At 38.6% G+C, this 20703-nt stretch overlaps 1 protein-coding gene across 8 annotated transcripts in view; it reads right to left on the bottom strand.

Annotated features, from left to right (window-relative positions):
• Nucleotides 1-20246, bottom strand: part of FIP1L1 (factor interacting with PAPOLA and CPSF1) — a gene marked incomplete at its 5' end in the record, with an annotated part of 44933 nt that extends 24687 nt beyond the window's left edge. For 4 of the 8 annotated variants that reach the window (XM_081998842.1, XM_081998841.1, XM_081998839.1 and 1 more), the window contains 8 exons: nucleotides 6715-6824; nucleotides 9461-9591; nucleotides 10700-10807; nucleotides 11004-11065; nucleotides 13271-13374; nucleotides 16888-16945; nucleotides 19341-19380; nucleotides 20165-20246. In XM_081998842.1, coding sequence (XP_081854968.1) covers nucleotides 6715-6824; nucleotides 9461-9591; nucleotides 10700-10807; nucleotides 11004-11065; nucleotides 13271-13374; nucleotides 16888-16945; nucleotides 19341-19380; nucleotides 20165-20246 — 695 coding nt within the window. Of the gene's footprint in view, nucleotides 1-6714; nucleotides 6825-9113; nucleotides 9183-9460; nucleotides 9592-10699; nucleotides 10808-11003; nucleotides 11066-13270; nucleotides 13375-16887; nucleotides 16946-19340; nucleotides 19381-20164 lie in introns of all 8 variants that reach the window. The other 4 variants (XM_081998837.1, XM_081998836.1, XM_081998843.1 and 1 more) reach the window with 2 other exon arrangements.
• Between the last annotated feature and the right edge of the window lie 457 nt (nucleotides 20247-20703).

Raw genomic sequence — 20703 nt, forward strand, 5'->3', positions numbered from 1 at the left:
CTTTGCAGTCCACAGTTAATTTCTAAAAGAGGTTAAAAAGCAGGATTCACTTAGGTCAACTCCATTAGAAAACGAAGTACAAAATTACATTGCTAATGGATAAGAGAAACAAAGGTACACCTGTATCACACCTATAAGGGAAACAATAGTAGAGAAAACTGGCAATACTTACTAATAGCATGATACATAAAGTAGAATGACTGTGAAAAAAAACTTTCAGAAAATTTCAGAAAAGAAATCCATAGAAAGAAAAAATATACTTCCAGTTTTAGATGACAAGTTCTTGCATTTTTTTTTTTAATCTAGTGGACTACTAACCTCATTAATACAAATAGCAGGGAGAACAGCTGGAAGTTGAGATTACAGGCTCCAGGTTCTGCCTGACTGATAGCTCTGACCCCAATTACCTAGATTCCAATGCAGCTGAAAAAGACATAGCAGACACTACAGCATGAAGGATCAATTAGATCTCCCAGAGATAATCTAAAGTTTCTTGGCAGACTGCATACTGAAGATGATCCAAATGCCTGTCCTCTGAGCTTTTCAATATCTGGGTTTAGAGCTTCCTCCTGGATTTTAAAGCAAGCTCATTAAGAACAACAGTTTGGAGGGAAAAAAAAAGTCCAATGGAACAAGAGTCTGAGAACATATCTTCAAACTAAAACAGCATATACTATACAGCAGCCTCTCCAAAGATAACACAAGTTTAAGAAATTCTCTGATGTTCTAACATCCCATCCTAAAAGTCAGACTGTTTCAGTCTAAATCCTGAAATAATCAACACCTGCTCTCCTATCCTCCCCAGTGGTCTTGCATGGTATTCTACCACTGCTGCACTTTGAACTATTATTATTTTGCTTTCAGTAAATAAATTGGAAACATAGGTATTAAATAACACCTGCTAGACCAACTGTTTCACTAACAAAAAAAAAAAAGAAAGAAAAAAGAGACAAGCGACTTTTTGTAAAACACCAAAACTTTGTCTCAGTCTTGATTCTGACAGTTCATTTGGTCTCAGAGTTCTAAGACACCAGTTCTCCTCCATTGCTGGTATCTTCTCTTAATTATCTAAAACCATACCCTAGAAAACTCATTTTACCTAGCTTTAGCCCCTGTGTGTGATAGACGACTCTCTTCTACAGCAAGAAGTCCCTCCTCAGGTGACCTCTTGGCTCACTCCACTGTTTTACAGGGCTTCCACTTGGCAGTGATGTACTTCAAATTAAGACTCTTCCTCTCTTGTATTGTTTGCACTCTGCCAGCAATTCTTGGCATCAGCAATGAAACCATAGGCAATGGACACCAATGCAAGAGTACTGGGCATTAAAGCAGGATGTCCATCGACCATGCTACAGTAATACCAATTTTGGCTTGGGAAGCAGCCCAAATACAACAGTGCATTATCAAAGGAAGCCGATCTAGACTACCAGTTGGTTCCTAGATAACAACTTTACTGAAATGAACAGGGCTTTCACTTAATATTTCTAGAGTCTCAAAAGTACACCTACACTCACTCATTCTCACTGAGCTGGTGCTTTATAATTATTTTTTTAATAAGGTTTTATAGTGGTATGTCCATTGTACTTCCCAACAGCTGCCAAGAGGTTTAATTTTTGTAATGATGGATGAGTTCAGGAATTTGCCATTACACCTTGAACTTGACAAACTCTCTATTTCCAAGACTGGAACAATGATTTCATTAAGTACTCCACTAAAAGAGCTTGAAATTGAACAAGAGAAAGCATATGTTCAGTTGCAAATGGAGCAGCAGATGACACCACTGTCAAAAATGTAATCTTCACAAAGGCAAGACAGGCATCTGAAGCATCCAGAATTTAGCAGTTCAGCAGTTTTGTGAAAGGGGCAAATCTGAAGCCTCGGATCTTGATTAAGTCATAGCAAGTTGGCACATGGGGAAATTTCAAAGACTCCCCAGCCATTATCTAGCTTAGTGATAAGATGTTAAGCAGACATTACCAGATTTGTGTCTCAGTGCTGTATGCGAAGAAAAGAAAGGGCTTGATTTGTCCCTTACACGAACAGGGCACCTGGGATACAGATGCCTTCCCAATGGATACACCCAAACATAAAAAGACAATCCACGTGTGTGGGATGCACATGAACCCACAACAGAGTTCATACAAAGTGTAGCTTGAAAGGAACATTCCAACAACTCAGTGAGTGATTTCACTCTAATTAGAGAATGGTTATTTACGAGCTATTTGCACTGTGAATACCACCCTCCATGGAGATTTAATTCAGAAAGATATCTCAATCTCATTTGGCAAGCTAAGTTTATATAGGTTCTACAGAGCAAAGAGAAACAGGAAAGAAAGAAAACCAACCCAACCCAATTATTTTCCAAATTTATAGCTTTAGAAACCACTTATCTGAACCACAAGTAATATAAATAATGAACTGCTTTCTGGACATACCTCCCCCCTCCTTTTCAGCACTCAGGAACAGTCTAACTACTGGATGCCACATTTATTCACTAGACTTGTAGTCTAGTCTAAGAATTATACAATTATAGTATACTTTTAAAACTGTATTTAATGTGTTCTGGTGTTCCTTCGTCTTACGTGTTTTATGCTTTATTTTCCTCCTCTCAAGGACAGCCTCAGTTTTGCTGAGCTCACTTACCACCAACTGATATAATTAAGAAGCACACACATTTAACACAGAAGTCATTGATACATAAAGTAGACTTTTTTTTCAAAAGAATAGCTGAGTTTTCATAATTTAGTCTCGCAAGGGTAGTTAATGAAAAACAAGAGAAACCTGTATTTTTTCATAGTAATGACAGATGCCTTCCCATTTTCTATAAAAATTCTATTTACAGAAAGGCCCAAGCACAGAGAAAGCTGATAAATAACCCATCACATTGACAGGCTAATTTCTCTGAAAGCAAAATTAATTTAAATGTAACGTACTCTTTAGTAACAACCCAAAAAGCATAAATGGAGGTTAAAAAACCTAAAAGATTCTGACAGAACAACATTTTGTTATGGAGAGCTATTTTGGATATTACTGGAATGAGAAAATACCAGGTTTTGCATCCAGCTTGTAAATGAAACTTCTGCTTCTTTTTCTGCTACTAAAGAAATACTATCTCACAGTCCTTGAAAAATGACATAAGGAAAAGCACTGGTCCAAAAACCAGTAAGATATTTCTATGACTTGTCTGGTTAGGACAGGTTTGAAATATGTCAAATCCTCTTCATGTTCCAAAAAGCACTATACTGAAAAGAGATTCCTTCAGGTTTTTACCTTAATTGTGACCATGCACACAACAAACTTTTAATTAACTACCGCTAGACTAAACTACTAAACTAGTACTACAAACTACTAACAAACATTCTATTTTATAGAGTATATATATGTTTGTACACGATGTGCATTTACTAAATCCTTTCCGTTATGTTTTAACTCCTCCTCCAGGGTCACAGAACACTTTATGTTATTCAACAGCCCTAAATATCACAGAATCTAGACACGAGGTTTAGGTGTTATTTCTAAACAATAGCTCAACTATGATTACAAGTTATTGTTTACAAACTCAAGCAAAATTTCTCACACGACACATACGAACAAGAACTAAATTTTTCTTTGAATTAAACACTGAGGATGCAGTTCTAGTGAAGTAGTAACTTTTATTTGCTGGTGAGCATTAATTCTGTTTCTGTTTCGTAAACTATAACTTCCATATTGGTAATGAGTAATATTCTTCCTAGACCTCAGACTTTTTTTTTTTTTTTTTTTAGAATTTCAACTGCAATCATATGCAAACATCTACTGTACTCAAATTAAAAAGGTAAAAACAGTAGACACAAAGTTATTTCAATGTTTATTTACAAACATATGAAAAAAAGCAAAAATTATTATCTGTCCTCAGACTTCCTATTAAAGAGAAATATGTGCTGCAATATATACGTGTAAAATTATCCACGAAGCAATGTTGCAGCCCTGGGTAGTAAATGGGGAATTAAAATGTTAAATTAGGATCATGCCCTGATTCTTCCCTGCCCCTCCCTGCTTAATTCAGGTGATTTGTCCCTCCTATTGTTCCTGACACTTTCTGATGCCTGAACTGGCTTTTCTGAAGGCAGTGCTTGTCTGTGACTGAGAAGAGGTGCTGATTCTGGTGAGATAAAGTGCCTAGGTCTTTCTTTTCTTGTGTCTCTTTTCTGTTCTTTGAGAATATGGAAAGAAGTCAGTTTTGCTATCGTAACAACTTACAATTCCAGTATTCACACTAAATCTATATAAAACAACCTGTTCTAACCACTGGAATGCACAAGTGATACAACTGGAAATGCACCATTTTGTTTCCTCTTTATCTACACAACAGATCAACTTCACTTACTGGCTTCTCATTTTTCAAGAATATGGATTTCCCAGCCTTTGCCAAGGTGTAACCAAGGTGGTAGGGAATTAAAATAAAATAGGGTTAGAAAATAGGTTTGTGAATTTGTAGCAAGTTGTAACTGTAAGAACATTATGCACCAGCAATGCTGCTCGAGAACCCACCTAACCCTTCCCATCTTGATTTAATTATCAAGGAGTTAAGTGTAACATTGTGATCATGATATTATGTTTTGTTCTAATAACAAGTAGTCAGAAGAAGGAACACCTTGGTCAGTTCTACGGTCCGGTGGGTAGGTAATTATTCATTCTATAGTCTTGTCTTAAAACAAAGGACTGTGGGGTGAATGATTGCATATTGGACCGATAGCCCGTGAAGATCTATTTAGTGTTGCCAAGCTTAAGTGAACTTTGTAGGAAAGGTAATTCCGGCAGGGGGAGATCGCGACCACCAACTCAGAGAATACCCACTCAAGAAACCCTCCAACTCAAAAGAACAAGGAAGTAAAATCTCAAGAAATTATAGTGAGCATGTGTGGTCATTTACATGTGAGGCGAGGAATATTTAACCAATCATTGTATGGAAACTTGATGAATATATATTAATCTTGCCTATAAATGTTTGATTTTTGAACTGATCGATGAACACGATTTAGGAGGAGCTATTCCCCGTGTTCCCGGCGCCGTGAATAAAGAATGCCTGCCTTTTAACACTACATTGGTGTTACGAGGTTTATTCCTGATTTCGGTGACAAAGGTAAACTTAGTTCCTGGAGAAAACAGACCCATCTTAAGTTTCTCAGGAAAGCTCTGATTTAACAACCAAGGTAGTAACTTTAAACCTTTAAAAATCAGAAAGATGGGTCACTTGAACTTGAGATTGCTAACTACAGGCAGGAAAAAAAAAAAAGTATCACATAAAAGTATCGTATAAAGACATCTATGGTAAGATAGAGTTATCCTAGCCAGAGCACACAACAAAGATTTTACTTATAAAACCTTACACCATTCACATGTATGACCATTGTATTAAGCTTTCTTACAACAAATGCAAATTTCATGGAATCACAGAATTTACGCAATGCATTTTTTCTACAACTTTAAGCTTAACTACATTTTAATATCGTGGTCATTAACTACCTTCTGAAGTATTTGAGAGATTCTCTGTCCACCAGTGAGATGCATAAAGAATTGAAATTCTGTAACAAAACCTGTACTAGACACAGATTTGGAATCCTTACCCTGTGAACAGTACATTCAATTGTGAGAACTCTGTTACAAGAACATCACACATCAGAAGCAATTCAGAAAAGAAAAGTAAAAAAAATAACTACAGGATTGGTACAAAGTTTGGAAGACTTTTACTACTTTTTACATAAAGAAAAATGGGGGGGAAAAAAGAAGTAAAATCTCCTAAAAACAGAGCAGTATAACCTGATAGTATAGAGAAAAATTTAGGCTACCAGGAGGAATATTCTAGGAGTGAAAGAAAAACACAGGCAGGAGTACCAAGCAAGGCTTTTTTTCCACCCAAGAGAAATACATTTGGGTGTTGAACTGACTCTTAAAGGGTGGAATAATTGAACACTGAATTCAGTGCCTCTGAATTAGTCAAGGTACTTATGGATGCAGTGCTAAAGACAAGTCATAGATGCTAATCTTTACTGTTGATGTGAAAAGCCTGCTCTACCTCTCTTACCATCATTTATAATACAATGGTTTTTAATTAGCACAGAAACAAAACTCGTAAACAGGATCACTTGATAACTAAAGTAAAGCAGAAGCATGGATTCATCCTAAGTTGAGTATCAAACAGCAATAGCTTAGATATAAAGGATAGAACTTCTTATAGCCTGGGGCTGGGAGAGGAGGGGAAGAAAGTAGAGTAAAATACTCAAATATGGAGAACCTAAAGCTACCCTGCAGAAAAGAGACTGGTTTCCAGGAATCCTTCCCGCTGTTGTTGAAGTCATAGCTGTCTGATTCCATCTTGTTTAACTGAAAAGGTATGTTAGCTAATACCCACAAAGACACTAGCTAGAAACTTTTTATTGGCTAATCTAATTCTACACAACAACCATGGGGTCATACATCAACAGCTGGACTTTTATAGCTGCCTTGTTATCTGGTCCTAATGGTTTTTCTTCCCTTCTACCTTCTCTTTCCCAAACAGCCAAGAAGGTAGCACAGCATTCATGTGTAACGGTGACTGAAGGCTAAAAGTTCTTCCCCTCATTTCTACCTGTTACAGAAACATATTTTCCTTTTTTCCTACAAAAACCATGAACTTCAAATACATAGAGGCAACAGTATTAAAAGCTTTTTAGTCTTGATTGACAACTAACTGACCTGTTTGTTGGAATTCCTGATTTGAATAAGGCAGGAGGAGATGTGAAATCAGCTTTGGTCGACTGCACTGCCAACTCTTTCTCCAAATTTCCAGTTCTGCCCTGCTGTACCTTCAAAATAATGTTGCGTCATTAGTTTAACATCAGAAGTGTAGTAGCCCCAACACTCAACATAGCACATAGCCAACACAAAATGAAAGTCCAACTTTAATGAGATTTTTTAGAAACTGTCACCTTTGCACAGCTAGTAATATTCTGTATTTTATAAGGATATATTACTTAAGTACTGTGTTTAATATATATATATATATGAAAGCAGCAATGTGCCAGAGAACAAATTATTACAGAAGATTAGACAGTTTTAATATTTATTTTCCAAGCATTTGATTTGGACATGTACAGACCAAATTGATTTTCTTGTAGAATTTCCTGTATGAACAAAGTAACATCTTAATTTTTAAAAAAGGCAAACTTATTAAAAAAAAATTTAAATCTTCATAATCTTAACAGCAGAGATATCTAACAAATCTGCTACCCAACAATAAAAATAAACCATGAGACAAGAAACTGCGTGGATTCTCCGTCTGTCTTACTGCATCATGAGATCTAGTAACCACTTCATTTACGAGTCATACCAGGAAGTCACTTTGTACTCTGGGTTATGCAAGCTTCAAAAGATTTTTCATTAGTTCACACTGAATACTTCAAAAACATACTGCTGTTTCTAGAGCACTGCAAAATTCCAGAGACGCGCTATTAAAGCTATGCAAGACCTTCGGTGCAAGTACTTCAAGTATTGTTTGACTTCAGCAGCACATTATACATGAAAGAAAACCCTACATGGGTTAGCATTAAAGACAAATCTGTACTGATTCAGTTTTTAAAGACATTCCCACTGTACCAACCACACAGCTACATCACTCTACATAGCTATATAGGCTGTGATCTCACAGCTTCTTGTAGGCAAGTGAACTACTAAGCTTCTACAGAATCTCACTTCTAAACACAGGCATCTTTTTCCCAAACCCACAAAAATACACATAAACAGTTAAGATTTGTGAAAAATTAAATTACAGTTTAGTGTCCAGAAATAGGAAAAACCCAAAATACTGAATAGGTTCGGTTTAAGTATTTATCTGAAAAATCTGTAAGATTTCTATTAATTAATGAATAACTCGAAAATGTAGGTGACAGAATCTTGTCAGTTAGAAGAGATTAATCCAAACATACCATGTAAATTACATGAGACTTAGTATTTCAGAAGAGTGGGAAAAAAGTTAATCATTTAATAATTATATGTAAACTGCTTGTAAAACACATGACAAACTTACTTCAGACTCTTACAGCACAATTATTATCTGTACTGTTTGATCACTACAACACCAGAGTCAATATGGAGCTAAGAAATACGGGAAGTTTTGGTTTGGAATACTTATCCTTCCTTCACAACAACAGTTCAGGGAAGTTTGAGAGTGTAGTCAGCTGCAAATTGTAACTCCCATTGCCCACTCTTCCATGACGCTGTTATAATGATAATTGAGGAAGGCAAAAAGCCCCGGGGAGCTTCTGATCTGTTCTTGCTAAGATAAAAGTCAAAATGACTGGATACCCTCAAGTTGTGTATGAGGGGAAACAAAAATTTCTGTCTGCAATCGACACTTCTGTCACGGGCGTATACAGAAGAAAGCAACGAACAGTTCCAAGTCAGTTTAATGATAGTTCAAGAACAAAAGTGACTGCATATTGAAAATAAGCAAAATAAATAACCTTTGTATTTTAAATTCAACTTTATTATCAAACAAAAGAGTAAATGAGAAAAGTTGGAAAAAAAAAAATTCAACCTGTAAGATAAATCCTTGTCATCGAGATTTTTCTGCTCTCTGAAAATCAGCATTTCCAAATGGAAAAATATTGTATGTAACTTGATTTATTGCCACCTAATCCCAAAAGGACAACAGAAAACTATGGAAAACTGATTTGCACATCTCAGATTTGCCAAGGATAATTGTTACAAAACACAGTAAGAGCTACAAGGCCACAGGAAAAATAAACATGCCATAATCTACAAAAGCCACCCCAGCGCATCTGCACAAATTCTTTAATCTGCAGAAACAAATGCATTACAACTAAAAATAAACCATCACATAAAGAAAAATTAGTTTCACTGGGAAATTTGTTAGTTGACCAGGCCACTAGCTCACATGTTTGCAGAAGGGTGACAAACAAAGCAACACTTTTTAATCTGCATTTTGTGACATACGCAGAAAGTCACTGATGTAAGATGAGAGTTTGAAATAATGGCTATGTCCACTTCAGTTGTTCTTCCATCAGTCTGTGTTGGCATGGGAAGAAATACTCAACAAAAATGAGAGCAACCAACAAAAGTTTACTAAAATTCACCTTAAAAAGATGGTATCTGCCATCGAGAATCTCTGCACTTGGTCTTACTTCCATAGCATTGTCTTCAGCCTAAGTTAAATAACACATTGCCCATTAAGATACCATACAACTCTTAAGTGATGGGCCACAGTCTGAATAATGGTACAGATGCAATCTAGCTGTAGCTAGTCTGCCACACTATCCACACCAATTGCCAGAAAAGCAACACAGGAACACTCTAGGCTTGGCTTGGGGAGTCAGGTGCCAACTAACAAATGCACTGAACTGGGCAGAACAAGCTTATGACACACAAGCAGATTTACAGGGGAAAAAAGCATGTAGAATACCAGAAAAGTTGTACTAATTACCGTAATTTTATTTGTGGTTGAGGTAACTGGTAAAATTTCAAGACCCATTCGTATTCTCTTTTGTTTTTCACAGTAAGCTTTCCAGGTATCTTCATTGAACCCATAGTTGAAATAATCAGAGAGATCAGCCCCTTTAAATAGAAGACCATAGGTTTTTAGGACATTACAAAGTTCACCTTTTTGTTTTTTTCCTTCACTGAACATACATACACCTTCCTAACATCAAAACAGACTAGGTATTCATCTAAAACATACCGCTGAAATGTACAATACAGCTTTACATCAGTAAACACTGTATTCGTGGCTAAGACTATAAAAACATTAAAATTTAGTCAGAAAGAATATCTTGCCTAGCATCCTGTCTCAGGCATCAAGAATAGATACAGCAAGCCTGTAGATCTGATATTTCTCCTATTGTAAAGATACGGGGATGATACTCTGTAAGTATGTTCAGTGAAGAATCACCCCATTTTGCTTGTTCTGTATTTGACTCCTCATTTTGTTTTGATTCCTAGTTTCCTATGATGCCACAAAGTATTTTTGTTGTAAGAGAGACCAGACATAACTCAAATGCCCAAAATATGTTTCAAATAGCTACGGTTTAAACAGCAGAATATTATCAAATGCTTCTTTTTTCCACTTTGCAGACACTATTTGCATTGCCAAAGCAATATACAAACACTAGAAAAAACTATACACAGCAGCAAGATGTACTGCCATTAAAAAAAAAAAAAACAACCAACACTGGTATTAGATAAGTCTGGCCAAATCACTTGAGCCAAATAGACAATACACACAGGAGACTTATGGAAAGCCGATGTGGTACCAGCTTCTTCTTCTTCAAAGCTTATGGATGTCTATGTGTGAGCACAAAGAAGCACAAGCAGCTACGTTTCACCATCCTTCATGCTCAAACCAGCTAGAATTATTTTTCTTTCTGCTTTCTCTTCTGTCCTATGGCACAGACCAATGGCAGCAATCTCCACAGAAATACAGATTTCCAAGGAGAGTTCTCTTTTTGCTGATATATGTGTGGGACATACCTAAGAAACATGGCACACCCCCACACTCTGTGGCACAGCACAAAGGCAACAAGTAACTTAGCTGCTTTTTCCAAGTTATATTGTATGGTATCTTCTAGCTCTAGGGTAGATAACATCTACATGCAGTAAACAGGAATTATTATTAAAATAACCTACTGAATACCTACATATCAGCTAATGTAAACCAGAGCATTACCTGGCTTTCTCCAAGGTTTATCTTCAAAAGAATCTAAATCTACTTCCAGAAGTGGCACACCATTAATACTCCCTGATGCATCTAGATCCACCCCTTTAACTTTTGCACCTGCGAAGAAAAGTTAGAAAGTTAGAGCCTACTGTCTCTACCAAATAGAGTTTTAACAGCTCTAATACACTTAAAATAGAAATAAAAAGTCAGATTTAAATTTATCAAGAAGTTTTGGGAGTGAAAATTATTTCCTTCATCCAAAACAATCCAACTTTTTTTTTTGTAACTAATATTTCTGTGTAAAATTTCTTACCAGAAGATCCATAAGCTCGTCCTCCTGTCTTAATATTGAGATTCACAGGTGCCGCTCCGTAACTTAAAGAAATTAACAAAACTGAATTAGACAGAGAAAACTCTTAAAACAGAAGAAAACACAAAACAAGAGTTAGCTAGATCCAGAAACAAACTGGACCCAGGCTCAATCGCCATCCTGAATCTCTAGCTTTCCAAGCTGGTAACACTGTAAAAAGTAAAGAGATCAGCCTAGGAGGAAGAGAGTGTACCTTTCTATGCTCAGTAGCAACTTCTCCAACTAATAAACAGTTGTGAAGCAAGTCCCAGTCACTCGTCCTGAGTTGAAAGGATAAAGACCTTGATAGAAACAAGAATGGACAGAACCAGAAGAAGAGAGAAAGGAAAAATGCAGTTCATTTAGGGATACAGATGACACTCTGAGGATTAGAGTAAAAACAAAATAAAGAGAAAGAAAGGGTTTAGACAGATCCTTTTCCCTTTTCATAATTAATCCATTTAATCTGTACAGAAGAGGAAAATGCAAGCATTTCTCTACAATGACTGAAAGGCTGTCTGTTACAATGTACGTCTAGCAATCACCTATCCTTTTGACCAACAGAAAAGTATGTAAGATTTCGCTTTCTAAAATACTTGAGAGCTTTCTTCATAAAAATGCACTCAGAAATCTAGATACTGAACTGATTTAACTACATTAGGAATTACAGTATTGTTCATTTGGAACATTAAGAGCTGGCTTTCACTACCGTTTGCGTGCAATGTACCTTATCCTCACAGATGGTATCAACCCATAAACGTAAAGAGATTAGCATACAATTAGAAGGCAGTGCATAGTTTACAGTATCAATTCCATGTAGTTTTAGTTTTCATTCAAGTGCTACAACAGTACAGAAGTGACACAAAACATTTAACCTTCTGGTCTGCCATGCTGCATTTCTGCATGACTTTGTCAAACAAATCTTAAGTTTTCTTTAAACAGCAGTTGACTACTACATGAAAAAACATTTAATCCTATAAAAGGAACTTGTTATACTGAAGTTAAAATGAGCAGCAATGTGGAGTTTGTTTTAGATTACTGCCCTTCCATGAATCTTCTGTACAATTTGCCCTGAAAAAAAGCATTTTCAGAAAAGAACCATTTCTACATAAAACTTTCTACTCTAATTAGATTTAGGATCATCTGCTCATTGTCCTCTGTATGCATGGGAAGAGCACCAGCAAATCCACTGAGAATACAAATCTAGTTTTGCTTTAGTCTCACAAAAACTGAGGTCATTGCCTACACCACAAGCATATTGCAAGTTATTGAAAGCAGACAAATACAGAACTTAAAGAATTGCTATTTTTTATATTTCATATCCTAAACTAACTGTGCAAACCAATGTAATACTGAAAGCTTACAAATACTATGTTTCAAAAATGAGTAATCACCTGCATTCTAAAGTTAAGAACACAATAATATACATGAGTCAGACCTACCTGCAGACCTGTCATAACTCTATTAAGAAATGATGCCCTAGTAAGTCTGGTTTTAATAAGCATAAAAACATTAGGATTGCCAAGACAAACAAGCAAACCACTTCCCTCAGAAAACTTCCATGTAATGAAAAATAGTATTTCATAATTTTGGTAAAATTAAGTGTGTTCAAAAGTGCTCAGTGAAAAGCAAGCCCTTTATCAAGAGAAGGAGGAATCTGGGGTAGTAACAGTAGCAAACAATTTCTTGTATGGTACAAATGGCTAAACCATGATCTTGAGAAATCATCTCCAGAGACTGGCAGCTCTGTCCTGAAGTACATTAAAATCTTATTTGAGAACATCAGTAGGAATTGAAACTATAGAGGTCTAATTAGAACTGTATCCACTACAAACCAAGGACAAATGTTTCTCATGTTCTCTGTCCTTACCACTCTACCATTTGCAGCAAAAATGTCACAATGATGACCCTAAAAATGCTATGTAACATAGCCATTCCAAAATAAAAACCCAACTCTCTACCTTACAAACTTAATACAATTATTTCTCAAAGTCTGAAATAAAAATTTAACTTGTACAACAGCTCTTCCTTTAAGACATTTAATTGATTTCTTTTTACTTTTTTGTTTTCAAGTCACTATATGATCAAAAACATTGCTAAAGACTTGAAAAAAAAACTAAATTGAGACTAACCATGCATACAATTTGACTCTGAAAAGTATTAAAGAGCCTGCATTAATAATTAAATGCAACCTTGAAAGTTCCCCCAGTTAATGTTTGCAAAGAACTTACCCATACTGTGGAGCTCCTGTTTTAATATCCCCTATGGTGACTTGAACATCATCTTCATCATCATCACTATCACTATCACTGTCATCCTCAGCCTCTGCCACCTTCTACGAAAGAAAAAGTGATTGCTTAGACAAAAAGCAGTCACTTACCTTTACAGTGGAAAAATAATCCAGACAAAACTATCCATTCTAGAACTCTTTGAAAGAAGAAAATTCTTTTTCTCCTAGACCTCAGAACTGAGTAGCATTAACAGTAAATTTAGGAGGCTCATCTGCTGAAATGCTACAAGTATCTGAAACATCTGGATGAAAATAAGGAATTGTCTTTAGTACTAATCTCTGTTTCTGAAACATGACATTTCCTAAATAAGCATAAAATAGTTTCCACTGTCTAATATCCTTCTTCCCTCTATCTAGCTCATACTCACTGGTTCTACTTTTATCTTGCCACTCAGGAAAGAACTTAAAGATCTGCAAGACTAGCTTCTTGTCATCCTCAATTACATATCCAGAGTAATTCAAATGAATGTTTTTCCAGTTGTAGATGAACACTGCGCTTCAGAGAAATCTATTCAGTTCCTAACATCAGTAAATTATATAAAATACTTCAGACTTCCCAGCAAACAGGCTGAAAAAACAGATACAAGAGCACACTGCATGCTATTCTGTCCTACAGCATTCAATCTTGCTGGTAAATAAAACAGTCATGCCAGCTCATACCAAGAGTTCACCTAGTCCAGTGTTTTGGGTTGGTTTGGTGTTTTGGTTTGGTGTTCCCCTCCCAGAGACCACAGAGGAGAGAAAAAACAGGGCAAACGCATATGATGCTCCTCCCTAACACTCTTTCAGTTGCTGGTTATTACCAACTCAGGACATTTCCTAAGCCAGTTATGGTTTGTCTATTTAGTAACCCCCAATGGATCTTCCTCTCAAGTACTTGCCCAGACTTCTCTTGGACTTATATAAACTCCCAGCAGCAACACTCTGTTTGGCAAGGAGTTGGGAGTTCCACAGCACCGTCTACTGCCTGAAGATCCAACCTCTTTTGTTTTCATCCTTGCTCCTATGACTTTCATTTAACAGTCCAAGTTTGCATATGGAAGGGACTGTGAGGAGTCAGTCCCTACTTATAATCTCCATACAAGATTTTGTTAGCCTCCATCATATCTTAATGTATGCCGCTCTTCCAGGTTCAGAGGTCCTTGCCTCCTTAGACATTCCTTGTGTGGAAGCTACCTTGATCACTCTTGCTGCTCTTCTTCTCTCAATCTTTCTCAGTTGAAGTAAAGCCTTTACGATGTGACAGGAACAGAACTGCACACAGAATTCAGGGTGCAACTGAACCATGATTTTATGGTATAATGGTATCTTCCATTCTGTTCTCTACTCATTTTCTGCTACATCCCAAGGTTTAACTGCTTTTTAGACTCCAGACAAGCACTTAGCCGTCAATCTCATAGATCTTTTTATGTATGCTAGTGGTCCCTCCTAAGTGGTAATGATCAGCTCAGAGACTACCATTTTAATTGTAAACGTGTTTTTCCTTCCATGAACATCACTCTTCTTTTTCTATACAGAATTTCAATAACCATTAAGCAGTCAGTTCTTCACATAGTTCTTGCTCTTACTATCTTGAATAACTTCGTAACATCAGAAAACTTGTGATCCCACAACTTACCCCTTTTCCAAGTAATTTATAAACACATTAAACAGCACAGGTTATGCACAACATTCCAGAGAATCCCCACTGGAATTGACCTTCCTTCACTGTGAAAAATGAACCTTTAGTTCTACTCTCTATTTTCTACCTTTTACACATCCATTATCCATGTGGGACTCATCCTATTAACTGCTTGAAGAAAATCCTTTAGCGAGGAAATTCTTAAAAAAATTTGTGGAATCCAAGTGAACTTTATCAACCAGATCACCCTTATTCACATACTTGTTGAATCCTTTAGCAAGAGGTTGAACATAAAGAAGCAAAGTTCATTCTGCCCAGGCAGCCTGCAGTTATCCAAGCACAGCTGAGCTCTAGCCCTTATCTATTACACTATCATAGCTTGCCTGGTACATAAATAAGCAGCAGCGCAGAAGACAAAAATAAGCAGCAACACAAAAGGTAAGATGTTGGACTGCAGTTCATCCTTACTATACAATGTTAATATAATTTGCATAACAATAAAGAGTCTAATCAAGGAGGGGGTGTCTATATCAGTACAGACAGTCTGTAAATGACAGCTGAAGACAGAAGACATTCTTTTAACACCCCACTGCTGTAAAGTACAAGTTCACCACTCTTTCACACACCAAGCAACCCACGGTAGAGCACCATTACAAATGCATTAAACAGGAAATAAAATTTTGTCTGGAGCATGTACCTTTTCAACCAAAACCAATTTCACTTACAAACAATGATTTCTTAGTTGCCTCCTCACAGAAATATTCACCTTTTCTTATTCAACCAACTTGAACACTATCATTTTCCTAGGTTGGTGCTGACCTTTCATCTGCACCTTTTACCATGAAGCTCTGAATTTTATGGAGGTGTTCTAATATCCTAACAAGGCTAGGCTTTATCTAGGTGAAAAATACAAAGATATGCAAGTACAAGGAAACTGTGACAATGAGGATTTTTCAGAAGTATTTTAAAATCAGCAAGTCCAAAAAAGTATACTATTGCCTCCTTGTACCTAACATATTAAATCTACTGCTCACTTACAATATTAGCATCAGCACAAAAAGCCTTTGGTGCACTTAAAGAGCTTTTCAGTTTAAACAACTGAGTAAGTTTTTAAAGTTTTACACTTTTTCCTCCCCAAACTTTAAATGAGTTCTATTATCTTTTATAATCTTATTGAAAAAAATATACTTCTGAGAGAGGCCAGTCCTTAAAACCTGCAAAAATATAATGAGAATAGTTTCTGCATCATTTAAGAGAATTCTTGCAAGATACAAGCTAACAAATCCCAGTGAAGTAAAACTGCACTTGTTTCATAGAACACATTTAAACTGTTCCCATTCACAGTAAACTGAGGGCTTTTATCAACATCGCAGCTGTAAATTTCATTTCCTGGTCCTTTCCTCCATCATACTAACACGGAAGTTCTAAGACATACTGAACGTTGAAGACTACTACAAAACAAGTCTGTTACGTTGCCTCTTAAAGGCATGTGTAATTTATCTCTTGATCCATATTTTCACATAGTTCTGCAAATGCTGATTGTTTATCATGTTCAAAAAAGAAAAATTATCAAAGGATTTTATTTTCCTATCAGTGAAGAAAAACAGAGAGAATATAATTTTGAAAGGGACGTCTTTTCTCAAAGACAGCTGTCTTGAAGCACCAGCTTTCTCCCCAAAAAAACATGAAAGTACTATTCATTTATTTTCTGTAAGTTAGATTTAAAAAGTGGACTGCAGCTGGAAATTGGATTTCCTAATTTAGTAACTTCTACACAGTTTCTGCAGATAGCGTCAAACACCCTTCAGAAGAAAAAAAAAAATCAAAGGCGTACACTTATGCATTAATTCATTTAATTATAAGTCCTAGCCAAATTACGAATACCCCATAAATCAAAACAAATTGAAGCAGTATTTCAAAAACACATTTAAAACTACCGTTTTCACAACGCCATTTTCTGCAGCTTCCTCTTCATTTCCAGGTGGGGGTGGAGCACTTAAACAAAAACAAACAGGAAAAGATGAAACCAGGTATTTATGCATATATTATTTCACACATATCAGGTTATGATGAAAAATGCCTTGCTACATCATTCCAGAGAAGAGACAATGCTCCAGCTACATTCTGCATTAATTAAAAAAAAAAAAAATCATTTATTAAAAAAATTTCTAGACCAATATAATTTTATATTAGCAGGATAATACCTAGGTATCATAAATCACACTAACTGGATGTTTGTAGAATAGCTGGAAGTAATAAGGCACTACACCTGGATCCTCTCTTGAAATCAAACTGAAATCTTTCATAATATCCGAAGGGAGAATAACAGCGTTCTCCCCCTGCCCCCCCGATGGACGCTTTCCAAAGATACAATAGAAAAAATACTTAAAAACCCATAGGTAATGTTGCACTGAATCAAAATTCACATATCTGCACTGTGAAATTTTCTTCTACCATATGGAATAGCTACAATTAAACAAAATCAATTATATTTTAGCTGTAGACTAAAAACTGCAAAGATTTTAAAACTACTGGTCCATCTAAAATGACCAGCACTGTCAAATCCATACAAATGAGCTGTCTCACTGGGCTCATCTACTCCTGTTTCTTACACAGCAATATTTTAATTTCCACAGTTCCATTAACTGTTAGGATGTTGCACTACAGAGTAAGCATTAAGAGCCATTTAGAAACAATATTCTTTCACTGAAAAGATATTTCTGAAATGGAGTGAGCAACTGCCAATTTTTATTGAATAGAATGATTTTGATCATGCCTTCCATTGGCAAAATACCCACTCACGAGTGTTGCACAAAAACCCAACACAGCCCAGGTATGGCTTCAGGATTCAAGCTTGACCATTCACTTCATCACCCAGCACAATGACAGATTAGCTACAGAACCTGAATAAAACCTCACGATTTTTATATATACCAAGAATGCCAAAACTGAGAGGACAAAGACCAAAACTTTTAACAGGTAAACTGTCACCACCCTTCCAGAGTTCCAAACACAACTCATAAGATGCATAAGCTACCATCTGTTATGCTTTTCAGTCCGTAACTGTGTATTGAGGCAGCCAAATGCCAAGCTAGATCCTACTGACCAGAAACTGGAGTAAAACACCACTGTTTCTAAAGATCATTTTGGTTGCTATGCAAATAGTTTTCTTAAACAGTAATACTGACAAAAGGTGCCAGGTCAAGAAAAGACAACTGAACACAATGCATTGATTGATATGGAATAGCTTCCAAATAAAGAGCAAATAAATAATTAGAATTCTTTGTCCTGGAAAAAGAGATGATTCAAGACAAATGCAACAGAGGCTTAGGAAAACGTTAAGTGACATGGAAAAGGTGACAGGAAACAACTCCGTTTCTTGTAGTGTAAGAACTAACGGGAATCAAATGTATCTAGTAGCTGCTTCAAAACAATACCGTATGTAATCAAGTGGTGGAGGAACTGCTGTATCACACTGTGCTTGTCAAAAGTTGACCCCAGTTCAAAAAAGCAACTGAACAAGCTTATGAACAAGAAGCCCATAAAGGACAACTAAATTCAACAGTTCTCATGGAAAAAAAAAATCTGTTGACTGGAAGCATTTATAGAAAATAACAAAGCATGGTTTTTTGCCCTGGCTTCCTCTTCATTTGTTTAATTTATCTTGACAATCAAAAATTTCCATAATTTATCCATTGTGAGACCTTTTTCATTCAGTATGAGAGACTGATTCCCATTTCCAGTCAGTCCTTGCTACCAACCTCCAGCAACTTAGCTAGATTTTCGAAGGAGCATCTTTGTGGTTTCTCTCATACAGCTCCTCATAACTCAAGCAGGCTTCCCCAAAGACTTGCAAGGCTTTTTCTGAATTTCTTTCAAATACTCTCCTACTAATAGAAAAAACCAACCCCCAAACCCTAAGCAGATGTGTTATGCAACCTGCACATCAAACTAGGTGATAATCTTCCACTGCTTCCTTGTATTCCTGTTTTTGTTAAAAAAAAAACAAAAAAGGGGGAAAAGCCTGTCTGGGAGACAGACTGTCTTTTAATTTCTAAATTATCTAGAACAAATGAAGTCCTGACCCATTACTAAGACTGCAAAGCACAATGACTAGAGAAATAAAAGATCTATTGGTGTTTTCGGAGAGGCTATTGCTGTCCATACAGTTAAATAACTGTCATACTCAAGTGTCCCAATTTCACAGGTAAAACCATTTCACAGAAAAGCCAAGTCATTCTAGCAGACCAAACATATGATCTTAAGGGGATTTTCAGAGACACCAGAGTCTTCAGGCACTACAGACTTTCAAGCAAATGGGAAGACTAACATAATGAATACAATTTTGGGGCAGCCACGCTACAGGACTTCCAGTTGTCAAGGTACTCACCTAGCTTTTTCTTCCTCTGGTCTCTCTGCTTCATTTTCATCTACCACAAGAGAACAGAAACACAGTAGTTAATAAAATCCCCTGAATACCAACCGTGACAGATGGCTAGTAATCTGCATGGCAAGGTAACTCTTCAGTTTACTGTTGAGACATTTTCATAACGTTTCAATTGTTACATCAGTCGAGCAGGCCCTCTGAGCCCTCACAGTGCTCTGTCCTGACAGGTCCACCACTGGGCCAGGGTTTAGTTTACAGGTTTCTTCATGATTTGAAGGTAAAGAAAGTCCCTAAAGTTGTAAAGAAAGTTTATGCGTAAGAGGTTAAGGCTGCTTCAGTACTTTAAGGCTAGAAGCCCGGGCAGGAGGGTACTGGAGAGAGTCTCGGCCGCCCCAGGAGTGCGGGTGAGGCCAGAGAACCATGCGGGCCTCCCGCCGCGGAGGGCCAGAACGCCTCGGCCTGCGCGGCCAGGGCTGAGGGCTCGGGAGACCTTCGGCGCCTCCGGAACCGACAGCCCAGCGCCCGCGGGGAGGGGGCAGGGAGCCACCGGCGCGGCGGGGAGGGGGCCGCGCAGGGGCCCGGGACGGCACGGCCGGAGGGCTGGCCAGGAGGAGGGGACTGAGCCGCCGCGGGGGGGACCCTTTTAAACGGCGGCCGGCCAGCGCGGCTCGGTGGGCAGGTGTGGGCCGCGCTCAGTCACGGGCCGGCCTGGCGAGGCGGCGCATGCCGCGGCCTACCCACTCCCACCTGCCGCGGCGGCGGGGGAGAGCGCCGGGCCAGCGTGCGGGGGAGGTGGGCTGGGGACGGGGGTCTGGGAAGGTCCGTACCGCCATAGAGCCACTCCTCCTCCTCGTCCCCGGCGGCCCCGCCGAGGTCCGCCGACAGCCGCTCCACTTCGCCGGTAGACATGGCCGCCTCCCGCGGGACGCGAGGGCCCAGGCCCGGCGGCGCCGGGGCCTCCCGCCGCCGGGCAGCACAGCTGCGGCGCCCCGGGCCTCCGCCGGCGCCTCAGGCCGCGACCGGCCGGCAGCCGGGGGGGTTGCGAGCGCCCGCCCGGCCCAACGCCACAGCTCGCGGAGGAACCGCCGCCGCCTGCTCGCGCTTCCCCTCCCCCGCCGCGTGAGTGACACGCACAGGAAGCGGGCCCGGCCCGGCCCCGCGGCGCCCTGGGCACGGGCACGCGGGGGGCGGCCCGCCCGCGCCCGGCCGCGCAGGGAGGGCGGACGGGCGGCGAGGGGGGTGGCCGGGCGCGGCCCGGCGCCCTCCGCTGCCCGAGGGGCGCTCCCGGGCCAGAGACCATCAGCGGGGAAGAAGCGAAGGGCCGGGCCGGAGGGGAAGGGGGCGAGTGGCCGCGCGGCCGGGCCGG

Source organism: Phaethon aethereus (genome assembly GCF_964289735.1).
Source record: "Phaethon aethereus genome assembly, chromosome: 4".
NCBI classification, from domain to species: domain Eukaryota; kingdom Metazoa; phylum Chordata; class Aves; order Phaethontiformes; family Phaethontidae; genus Phaethon; species Phaethon aethereus.